The sequence below is a fragment of the Chanos chanos genome, chromosome 2 (genome assembly GCF_902362185.1).
Source record: "Chanos chanos chromosome 2, fChaCha1.1, whole genome shotgun sequence".
NCBI lineage: Eukaryota > Metazoa > Chordata > Actinopteri > Gonorynchiformes > Chanidae > Chanos > Chanos chanos.
The window spans coordinates 58,102,370-58,114,541 of record NC_044496.1 but is presented as its reverse complement, the minus strand read 5'-3'; the positions used below and the strand labels follow the sequence as shown (position 1 = coordinate 58,114,541).

Below are 12,172 nucleotides of genomic sequence, written 5' to 3'. Positions count from 1 at the left end.
TACCACTCTCCACAAACGCCGCTGGTTATGCACGATTACAGACAGCACCAGAGAGTAAACAGGCCATGTTTAGCTACATGTAAACAAGGCTTTCACATTACAGCCAGCTGAGCTAAGAACATACAAACTGTCTACAGGAACTGTGTACAAACTTTTCATTCAGAGATGAAAATAAAGAGATAAAACTGCTGAATATGGAGAAGCAAAGGACACGTACGACTACAAATATTTTTTCGGTTGAAAAGGGGAGAAATAAAAACCCACACATATTGTCATAAGGTTTTTGTGCCGTCATGCTGGAGGAAACACAAGTCAGCCAACCAAACTGGATTTCATTCACGACCGGACAGACGGAGCCACCATAGGAAACGACCCTGTCCGTGGGTCGCGTCGATAGTGGACCAACGTGAACTCGGACCCTGCGACAGCTGTGGCTCATTTAAAAAGTCATTTTTTGGCCAGGGTCACGCTCTCAAACACGCGCGGCTCTCGGCACAGGGCAAGGTTCAGCGCAATCGAATTGCATTATCCATCTCTGAATCAACGGGCTTGTCTCCGTAAATCACTCCCTCGTCTGTGCAAACAGTGCTAGGAACGCGGACGCGTCACTGGGTTTCAGCAGCGTATCAGACAAACAGGGTCTGTGAGGAGCAGGGCCTCTGCTCAAGGAGTTTTGACTCGACAAGAAAGTCTCTGGCATCCGCTGGTACAGATGCTCTGATTTTGCAATAACGGCTCTGACTGCAGCTGGGCTGGGGCGGGCTGCTCGGAAGAGAGAGAGGCTGTTTTATGTGAGCGTTAAAAACACTAATATTTCTATCCGGCGAGTTAAACTTCAGTCGTTAAAAACACTGTAATATTTCTATCCTGCGAGTTAAACTTCAGTCGTTAAAAACACTGTAATATTTCTATCCGGCGAGTTAAACTTCAGTCGTTAAAAACACTGTAATATTTCTATCCTGCGAGTTAAACTTCAGTCATTAAAAAACACTGTAATATTTCTATCCGGCGAGTTAAACTTCAGTCGTTAAAAAACACTGTAATATTTCTATCCTGCGAGTTAAACTTCAGTCGTTAAAAACACTGTAATATTTCTATCCGGCGAGTTAAACTTCAGTCGTTAAAAACACTGTAATATTTCTATCCCGCAAGTTAAACTTCGGTCATTAAAAACACTGTAATATTTTCTATCCCGTGAGTTAAACTTCAGTCATTAAGAACACTAATATTTCTATCCTGTGAGTTAAACTTCAGTCATTTTGGTCTCAGGTCAGCTCTAATTCCCGTTACAAGTCAGGTCAACCACCACAACACACAACTCCGCCATGTCCAGGGAAAAAAACCTGCCACTATTTAAAAAACCATTAACTTGACTTACAATCAACCACCAGAATGCTGAGCAAACTCGTCCATCACTCAGAGAGAAGCCATCGTTTTTGTGGACGAATAAATAAACATGATTAAAAAAGGACCTGTGACAGGGCGCTTATACAAGCCTTTTGCCGTAAGTACAGGGGTTTCTACCTGTCACCGATTACGAGATCCTATCCATGCTCTGGCCCCTGCAGCCAGGAGTCTAACAGTGCAGAAGCCAGGCCTGCAGTCAGGAGTGTCTTTCTGTAGTCTACCAGTGTCTTTCTGTATTCTGGTCCTGGAGGCCCACGGTTCGGCACACGCTACCAAACCTGCATCAGCTGATCCAGAGCTGGATAATTTGCTCATGAGTTGTATTAGGTGCGTTAGAGCGGCGTTGGGCGCGTTAGAGCAGGGAGAGATGTTAAGACACGGCACTGGTACTGCGGAACCAGTGGTGTGAGGGGGGAAAAAACACACCACTGAATATGAACTCAGATGTCTCCACTCCGCAGTAAAGCCGCCATTAACCCCTCCCCCCCACACCTCTCGGTCAGCCTGCCAGCCCCTGCCAATGAGACAGGAAGCTCTGCTCCACTGCCAAGCCTGTCCCGGAAGCCCAGTCAGACTTCCATTCATGTTCAACATGCAAACGGCTGCCCTGAATCCGGACTGCTCCTACGCACAGCACTGACTTCCACTGCATACAGTATACAGCACAGATATACATGCATATCAGTTAGCATCCAAAAACAGGCTGTCCCTGCCTCTCAAGCGTGTGGCGTCAACACAGTGGAATATGAAATACAGGAGATACTGACAAACCCAGAGAGACACAGGGAGCTAGTGCTACACGTCATCCATCTCAGGCATACAGCACCTCAGATCATACGCGCTCTATTCTCTCGTCAACAGGCATTTTTAAAGGTGAAAAAAAAAACTACTCACGTTGAAACCTCTCATGTCGATGTCTATGCATGGCTCGTCCTCTTTAATGCCTTTGGGTGCGATCTGATTGAGCAGGTGGAAATAAGCCCTGGAGTCCTAAGGGAGGAATCAGACAACAAACTCAGGAGAGAAGCAAGGAGGATTCCAGCAGTTCTCAACTGGACGACAAGTACAGCTACAACACACAGTAACTCCAAACAGATGGTCATGCTTTGACTCCTGAGAAAAATTAAAACAAAACACAAAAAACAGATAACAGAAATCTTAAGGGATCGAACACAGAGAACAGGCCAACTCATGCTGAAGAGGACAAACTTGGCTGAACATTTGGAAAACAGTACCTTGACAGAGTTTGAGAAGTCGGTTAGCTGAAGTAAAGAGAAAGAGAGAGAAGTTCACACACACTGAACACACACAGATCACACGGGGCATGTGTGAGGAGACGGAGAGGACCGCGTGGAGACTGATCACACCGTCACTCTGTCTAACGTTAAGATCGCGTCTGTTGTCTACGACAAGTCAGGACTGAATTTCTGCTGAGAGAGTTTGGGGACAGAGGTCATGCCAGTCCATGGTGCTTAGTGCTCAATGATGCTCCCCTCACTGCTCTGCCACTGTACACGCGAGAAAAGTGGGCCTCATACGTGAGCATGCCTCTCGCTAACACTGCGCCCCCCCCCCCCCCCCCCCCCCCCCCCAAAGACACAGTGCATGTCATTTCTCTGGACTACGACTGCATCCAGCTTTCAAACCAGTCTTCATTAGTCACAGTCCGGTGTGAGAGAGTGTCTTTGTGGGTGTGTGTGTGTGTGTGTGTGTGTCTGGGTTACTGGGCTTGTAGGAGATAAACTGTGTGTGTGTGTGTAAGTTCCTGGGGAGCATCTGATCATTAACTCTTCATACAATAACATCAGTCAGACTACAGCAGGAAGGGTCGGGGGGAGCCAACAGAATATCAACAGTCCATTGAGAGAGAAAGAGAGAAAGAAAGAAAGAAAGAAAGAAAGAAAGAAAGAAAGGAAGAGAAAGGGAAGCAGAGGAGAGAGAGGGAGAGACTGTCATGATGAAAATACGGCCCGTGGGAGCAGAGGAGAGTAAATCATTCCCCTCAGACGGTGTGGCTGTTAACCCTGCCTGCCCTCAGCACACATCACTCCCATGAAGGCTGATCCCCTTTGGCCGAGCTATAAGTCTGCCTCTGATTGGCTGATTCTGATTGGCTGGACCATAACTCTACCTGTGCGGTGGACTAGCGCGGGGCCTGTCATGAGGCCATAGATCACACACCACTCTCTCTCTGTGGTTCTCCTTTCTCCTCTAATAAAGCTATGAGGCAGTTTGTCATGTGATAATGTTACTGCGTGTAGAAAGACTTAGTGTTTGTAGAGGCAGACAGGCTAAAACTGACACAGGAAGTTGAGTGTTTAAAAGTTAACACTGACCTACAGCTACCTGTGTGTTTTCTAATCTGTGTTAACATGAGTGAGGGCAGACGGTAGACCGACTGACCTTAATGTCAGAGCTGAAGTTGTTGATCTTGTTCCAGCCGGCGTTCTCCAGGTGGAAGTTAGCCCAGCGCAGAAGCAGCTCCTCTGGGGACAGTTTCATCAGGTCCTCCAGAGTCTCCCCATCACGCAGCAATGCAGCGAGGGCTGGAGACAGACACACACACACACACACACACACACACACACACACACACACACACACAATTAGTCATTTGGCAAGTGACTTCCAAACATGCACAGCAAACACACACACACACACACACACACACACACCTGTTCCAGCATGTTCAGTGCACACACCCATCCACACCTCTGTTCTGTAATCATTTACGGAGTCAGAGCTCAGTGGCTCATCGCTGCTGAACTGTTGGGTTCCTGTATTTTAGGGTTCCTGTCCTTTAAGGTTCCTGTACTTTAGGGTTCCTGTACTTTAGGGCATCTGTTGGGGCTGCCCCCTGAAAGTCATCGAGTCGAATCATGTGTCAGAGAGCCGTCAGTCGACTGAGATTCTTCAAGTCAAGCAGGCGTTTTTTTTAGTCGGTCAGTGTGCTTAACAATAACAGGATAAAACAGATGGAAGCTTATTAAGGATACGAGGGATCACAGGAATAATAATTGAGTGAGGAATTATAAACAAGGGGAATCATAAATATATTTTTATATTCTAGCAGGGCTAGCTGGCGGCTTGGTAAACAAAAAAATCCAGGTGACAACATGCGCTGGTGGTTAACCGATGAGAGAAGCTGAAACCTGAGGTGGAGTGGTTGGTAAACTAGGCTGGCTGTAACCATGTCTCAGAAGTCTAAAGTATGGCAGAATTTCAAACTGTTAAAGGACAGCCCTAACAAAGTTAAATGCAAATTCTGTATGCAAGAATTCACTTATCATTCAACAACATCAAACATGGCAAACCACTTGAAACAGGTGAGTTGCATAGCTAGGCGGCCATCGAAAAGGAGACTGAAAACAAATGTTTGCTTTTCTCTTAAAGATTTCAAATCTTAAATTGCATGTGTTTTCTTTGTTTATTTATTAATTTACACTTAGATTTAAGATTTATTTATTATTTATGCCTAAGATTTATTTATTATGCTGAAAGAGAAATTAAGTAGCCTAATAAGCCTATCCTGTTGAAGACGAGAGGTTATTATTTCAGAGCAGGAAATGCCATAAATTTATTTTAAACTGTTTCATTTGTTTCTTCATTTACATACTGTTTTTAATGTTTAAAGTGAAATAAAAAAAAATGAGGCGATAAGAGCTTGATTTAAAGAGAAACACACATGTGTGCTGCCTGTCTCATTATTCCGACACATCCATCGGAGGAATGTCGGCAACTCAAACAGGCCGCAGTTCAAATCTTGCATCACATGCAGCTGTCTTTGATCGATTTTTAAATACTCGAAAATCTGCTCCCATGACTCTGTTACATTTGACTGTGTTAATGTGGTCAAAATCATCACTGAAACTCAACTCATGCCAATGGATTTTCTGATTGCCAGATAGTCTATATGAGAAAAAAGGATAGTCGAGCCCTCACATTGAACAGCCAAATCTGATTCTACTGACAACATTCTGAGTCTGGTACAGCCCTAGTGTCTGTACTGCAGGGTTTCTGTGCAGCTGGGGTTCTGTACTGCAGGGGTTCTGTGCATCTGGGGCTCTGTACTGCAGGGGTTCTGTACTGTACAGGGGTTCTGTTGGATTTCTGTATTGTACGGTTTTGGTAACATAAGGTTTCTGTACACAGACAGTGGGGGTAATGGAGAGACACTGCAAACAGACTTACCAACCCTGTTTAGGGTCACTTACTCACTGTGTCAGGTCAGCTCTGATAACAAACCCATTTGTCACATTAAATCTAAGCACTTCCTCATACACAGTAACCGTACACTGCCTCATGCCTGACGCTAAAACGCTCCGTCTCCAGGGTCGGGTCCGTCTCACAGCTCCACCGAGGCCCTGTCACACGCCTTTTCTTTAACGCTTTATCAGAGAACATCTCTGAGGACCGACCGAAATCTTCTCAGTGAGGCAAGAAAGTAAGTTAGGGGCTGGCTGTCGTCAGCGCTCTGGGCTGTAGCGCGCGGGTGAAGCTCTTCAGCGCAGGTTAATGAGTCATTGTTGAAGAGAGTTAGCGTGCCTGTGGGAGAATTCCTGCCTGCGTTAGTCAGAGCCATGCCTGTCTGAAACTGTCCGTTCTGGGAAAGGGCATCTGAGCGTGTGCGGATCCTCGCTGGCCTTACCCTCGTTTCTGCTCAGCTCGATGTCGGCGAACAGGCCAATTTTAATGATCTGCCACAGCAGGCCCAGGACCAGATGGGGTTTCCCTTCCCGCAGGTCAAGGGCACCGATGTTCACCACGTGACAGCCAATGGCAGAAGCTGAGTTCAGAGCCAGGTTGAGATTTTCCTGTGAAAAGAGGAGATTGTGGAGTGAACATGATACAGAGAAAGAGGAAAAACTCATGGTCTAGACCTGGGAATACTCGATCTGGGGTTTTCCCATTGGTTTTGGTCAATTCTATGAAGGCTGCTGATCTATGGGCTGATCTGAGTACAACTGAGTCCAGGCCTGTGAGAATTCATGTCCATCAGCTCTGTGACTGTAAAGACTGATCTGAGTACAGCTGAGTCCAGGCCTGTGAGAATTCATGTCCATCAGCTCTGTGACTGTAAAGACTGATCTGAAACAAACCTGTGTCGTGAACGGCGTCAGTTTCTTCTTGTTTATCGTTCGCTCATCAATCGTATCCGGCACGGACAGATTAATCATTTTACTGAGGAGGAAACAGAACAAACATACACACACATGCACAAACACACACACACACACACACACACACATACATACACACCGAGTTAATTTTATGCTTTATGGGAGATCGAGCTGACACAGATGCAGACGCAGACGCAGACAGAATGAAGAGCTGGAGAGAGGACAGAGTGGAAGTGAAGTCCGCACTCACCACAGCACAATGCCGTCTCCCACGGCTTTGAAGAGCGCGTCTGTGTTGGGATCCATGGGAAGCACATGTTTACAGTCGGGGTCGTTCTCCAGGGCCGTGTTGATCCAGTTTACAAAAGCGTACCTCTCCTCCTCTGGTACACAGACACCCCCACATTAACACAAAAACACAGAGAGCATTCACACAAATTCACATTCCTGCCCCCGTCCAATCACTGTCCACCTCACACCACCCTCCAAACGGCTCTCGGCAGCGAGACAAAGAGACACAGTACTGGGCTGCTTCATTTTGAATGCTATGTCTGTGTTTGATATCTAAACCAGCTGAGCTTCCACTCATGTGTCCTTCCTTACTGACACACACACACACACACACGTATGCAGACACGCACACGCACGCGCACGCACACGCACACGCACACGCACACGCGCGCGGACGCACATCTGAAACCGCTTTAAGTCCCTGTGCGGCTGGATGGGAAATGGGAGATCTGCTTTGATGGTGAGAAAGGACCAGAGTGTGAGAGAATGAAACCTCTTATTGAAACAGCAGAGAGAATTCTGACTGACTTGAAAGAAGCTGATACTCTGTGTACACACTGTTGAGATCATTTTTGGGATGGTAATAAACCTTTCATGTACAAAAGCGTGTGTGTGTGTGTGAGTGTGTGTGTGTGCACGCGCATCTGTGAGGGCATGTGTGTTTGAGGGTTTGTGTGTGTCTTTGTGTGTGTGTGTGTGTGTGTTTGCGTGTGCATCTGTGAGTGGATGTGTGTGTGTGTGTGTTTGCGTGTGCGTGCGCATCTGTGAGGGCATGTGTGTTTGAGGGTTTGTGTGTGTGTGTGTTTGCATGAGCGTGTGCATCTGTGAGTGCATGTGTGTGTGTGTGTGTGTGTGTAGCGAGGGCTCTTACCTGAGTAGGAATGCTGTGTTCCCTCACTGGACAGCTCAGACGTTCCGCCGATAGCCAAGATTCCTTCCTTCCTGTTAATGGCTTTCCGGAAGCTCTTAGCGATGTCACTGCTCTTCAGCTCCTGGAAGATCTGCAGAGCACACACACACACACACACACACCTGATTACTCACTACTCACTACACACCACTGTGCGTGTGTGCGTGTTCTCACACAAATAGGGGAACCACTGATTCTGCACATATTCCGTTGGCCAGACTGGGTCATTTTTCTCCTCTAACTAATGCTAAATGAAACCATCACCAGCTGCGGGCTGGTGAAGTGTTCTGCCTGTCTCTGTTGAGTAGCTGAGGCCACCTATAGCACACAGCGTAACCTCTCTGTGCAGACTGACAGTAGAGTCAGAGACAGTCAGTGTTCAATCAGACCACCTTCTATTAACCCTACAGGGCTTCAATTAGACCACCTTCCATTAACCCTACAGGGCTTCAATCAGACCACCTTCCATTAACCCTACAGGGCTTCAATTAGACCGCCTTCCATTAACCCTACAGGGCTTCAATTAGACCGCCTTCCATTAACCCTACAGGGCTTCAATCAGACCGCCTTCCATTAACCCTACAGGGCTTCAATCAGACCGCCTTCCATTAACCCTACAGGGCTTCAATCAGACCACCTTCCATTAACCCTACAGGGCTTCAATCAGACCATCTTCCATTAACCCTACAGGGCTTCAATCAGACCACCTTTCATTAACCCTACAGGGCTTCAATCAGACCACCTTTCATTAACCCTACAGGGCTTCAATCAGACCGCCTTTCATTAACCCTAAAAGGGCTCTCACTCCAGTGTTTCCTGTAGTACTTCCATCTTAAGCACGTTTGAGTGTGTGCATACATGCTTCTTAGATTCTGCATGTTACAGGTCAACAAAGAAAGGCTTTGTCTGAAACTGTGACAGCTGGAACCTTCTGAATGAATAACAGACACCTCAGGGCTGGATTTGTGTGGAAATTCACAGGAGTACAATGTCTTTTCCTAGTTCACTATAGTTCAGCAATAAGCCTTTCATGCCAAGGCCGTTGTAACTAAAACATTTGTTAAACATAGGACAGGCTGAATGAGGTTGTGCAGCGTCATGGAGAAAAAGTTCACTCACAGACACAAACTCGTCAAAACTCAGTTTGTTGTCCTTGTTACGGTCGCCCTCTACCATCAGCTTCTGAATGATCTCCCGCACTTTGTATCCCGGCAACGGCAGGTTGGCCTCTTTGAACAAGTCGTGTAGCTCATCATAACTGATGTAGCCATTACCGTTGAGATCTAGAGAGAGAGAGAGAAGATAGTGAGTATGTGGTCACATCAGCTCAGGTTTGGAGCCCAGAGGAGCAGCTGATAGGACACTGTGAGTTGACCTGATTCAAAACACTCTGACACTCTTTATCACATCCAATCACGACAGCCAATTAATGACAGGCAAGAGAAACAGACAGATTCTCCACACTGAATCATTTATCATTCACATGAGCACGAGAGCATACAATGGGACATGTCTCACACTGTGGATGTACGGAGTGAGTGTTATTTAACTGTAGGCTGTACGGAGTGAGCGTTATTTAACTGTAGGCCGTATGGAGTGAGCATTATTTAACTGTAGGCTGTATGGAGTGAGCGTTATTTAACTGTAGGCTGTATGGAGTGAGCGTTATTTAACTGTAGGCTGTATGGAGTGAGCGTTATTTAACTGTAGGCTGTATGGAGTGAGCGTTATTTAACTGTAGGCTGTATGGAGTGAGCGTTATTTAACTGTAGGCTGTATGGAGTGAGCGTTATTTAACTGTAGGCTGTATGGAGTGAGCGTTATTTAACTGTAGGCTGTATGGAGTGAGCGTTATTTAACTGTAGGCTGTATGGAGTGAGCGTTATTTAACTGTAGGCTGTATGGGGTGAGCGTTATTTAACTGTAGGCTGTATGGAGTGAGCATTATTTAACTGTAGGCTGTATGGAGTGAGCGTTATTTAACTGTAGGCTGTATGGAGTGAGCGTTATTTAACTGTAGGCTGTATGGAGTGAGCGTTATTTAACTGTAGGCTGTATGGAGTGAGCGTTATTTAACTGTAGGCTGTATGGGGTGAGTGTTATTTAACTGTGGATGTATGGAGTGAGTGTTATTTAACTGTGGATGTATGGAGTGAGTGTTATTTAACTGTAGGCTGTACGGAGTGAGTGTTATTTAACTGTGGATGTATGGGGTGAGTGTTATTTAACTGTGGATGTATGGAGTGAGTGTTATTTAACTGTAGGCTGTACGGAGTGAGCGTTATTTAACTGTAGGCTGTACGGAGTGAGCGTTATTTAACTGTAGGCTGTACGGAGTGAGTGTTATTTAACTGTAGGCTGTATGGGGTGAGTGTTATTTAACTGTAGGCTGTATGGGGTGAGTGTTATTTAACTGTAGGCTGTATGGAGTGAGCGTTATTTAACTGTAGGCTGTATGGAGTGAGCGTTATTTAACTGTAGGCTGTATGGAGTGAGCGTTATTTAACTGTAGGATGCATGGAGTGAGCGTTATTTAACTGTAGGATGTATGGAGTGAGCGTTATTTAACTGTAGGATGTATGGAGTGAGCGTTATTTAACTGTAGGATGCATGGAGTGAGCGTTATTTAACTGTAGGATGCATGGAGTGAGCGTTATTTAACTGTAGGATGTATGGAGTGAGCGTTATTTAACTGTAGGCTGTATGGAGTGAGTGTCATTTAACTGTAGGATGCATGGAGTGAGCGTTATTTAACTGTAGGATGTATGGAGTGAGCGTTATTTAACTGTAGGATGCATGGAGTGAGCGTTATTTAACTGTAGGCTGTATGGAGTGAGCGTTATTTAACTGTAGGCTGTATGGAGTGAGCGTTATTTAACTGTAGGATGCATGGAGTGAGCGTTATTTAACTGTAGGCTGTATGGAGTGAGCGTTATTTAACTGTAGGCTGTATGGAGTGAGTGTTATTTAACTGTGGATGTATGGAGTGAGTGTTATTTAACTGTAGGCTGTATGGAGTGAGTGTTATTTAACTGTAGGCTGTATGGAGTGAGCGTTATTTAACTGTAGGCTGTAACAGTCGTTACTCCTCTGTATCATGTAACAGTGAGTGCTACATTCGTACTCTTTCTCTGGGTCTGTGTGTGGCCGGCGTGTTCACATTTAAACATAAAAACGGAACTACAGAGGAAATCACTCCAGGGGTTGAAATAACCATTTTAAACAAATCAGGCGTGAAAACGGCTTTAATCTGTTACCTGACATACAGGTACAGCAGCCTCCTGGCCACGCCCCTCTGACAGGCTTTCAGAATGTTTTACAGTATAGACTCCTGTCCTGTCTGATTCTCCAGGGTCCACACACACTCACCCTCAACTAGGGGTGGGCAATACGTCGCGTATACTCGATGTATCGTGGCTTGTATTTCTTTATGCCGCCAGCATGAGACTCGCTTTGGTGTTCCACTGCTCTCGCTCTCTCCTATGGCTCTCTCCCTCTCACAGACACAAGAAGAAAAAAAAAAACCTCACATACACACGTCACACACACTCGCCCGCCCAACCAGACCACTTCTCTCTCTTCGGTGACTGTATGTGACGTATATACTGTAGGTGAGACGAGTGTATTCCTATCTGGAGGGAACGGGGAGAGAGCAGCGCCAAAGCGAGTTTATATGTGTTGAGTTCGGAAACGGTAATTGAAGATGGAGGCAGACTTATTGGTTCTGAAAAGAAACAGGACTGGATCCATCATCTGGCAGTGGTTTGGGTATCGCAAGGTATCATTGGATAAATAACGGTCTGCTTGTATGCATCAAAGGGTTAAATCGAGCATTTACAAAGTGCTTTAGAGGAGATTTCAAAATATCAAGGTATCGATCATGTATCGCGATACAGCCTAAAAATATTGTGATATTTGTTTATAGGCCATATCATGCAGCTCTGCTATCAAGACTCCAACACACTTAGACACTACAATACTCATAACACACTCCTTAATGTTTAGAGGCTACAAAACTACAGACCTTAATGCTTAGTCACGGTCAAACAGTGGCAGTATAGTTGTAAATGCTTACTCAGTGCACTGGGGGCAGATTACACTGTGAAATGCTTACACACTCTAAAACTCACATGCCTAAACACTTAAAGCACTACACTCCTGACTGCCTGCAGACTATAAACACTCACTGTTGGCTCTAATACTTTTAATGTGCTTGTTTACTTTAGTCTCTCTTGATGCACTAGTGCCCATCTGATAAAAACGGGAGATTCTGTTCACGAAAAAGGAAATGCTATAAGTAGAAAAGCATCAATATTTTCATAATTGCGCTACAAATAGTTTTTGTTGGATGCCCTGCAGAAGCAGCGGGTGGATGTTCTCAGAGTGTGATTTGAGAGGGTGGATGTTCTCAGAGTGTGATCTGAGAGGGTGGATGTTCTCAGGG

The 12,172-nt window shown here is 45.6% G+C and overlaps 1 protein-coding gene across 2 annotated transcripts in view; it reads right to left on the bottom strand.

Annotated features, from left to right (window-relative positions):
- pls3 (plastin 3 (T isoform)) overlaps positions 1 to 12,172 on the bottom strand; it is a 28,055-nt gene that overhangs the window by 2,991 nt on the left and 12,892 nt on the right. The window contains exons 3-10 of one of the 2 annotated variants that reach the window (XM_030765848.1): positions 8,848 to 9,011; positions 7,690 to 7,819; positions 6,778 to 6,910; positions 6,507 to 6,588; positions 6,056 to 6,221; positions 3,811 to 3,953; positions 2,643 to 2,669; positions 2,302 to 2,397 (exon numbers count right to left, since the gene is read on the bottom strand). In XM_030765848.1, the coding sequence (XP_030621708.1) occupies positions 2,302 to 2,397; positions 2,643 to 2,669; positions 3,811 to 3,953; positions 6,056 to 6,221; positions 6,507 to 6,588; positions 6,778 to 6,910; positions 7,690 to 7,819; positions 8,848 to 9,011 (941 nt within the window). The remainder of the gene's footprint in view (positions 1 to 2,301; positions 2,398 to 2,642; positions 2,670 to 3,810; positions 3,954 to 6,055; positions 6,222 to 6,506; positions 6,589 to 6,777; positions 6,911 to 7,689; positions 7,820 to 8,847; positions 9,012 to 12,172) is intronic. The other variant, XM_030765847.1, reaches the window with a different exon arrangement.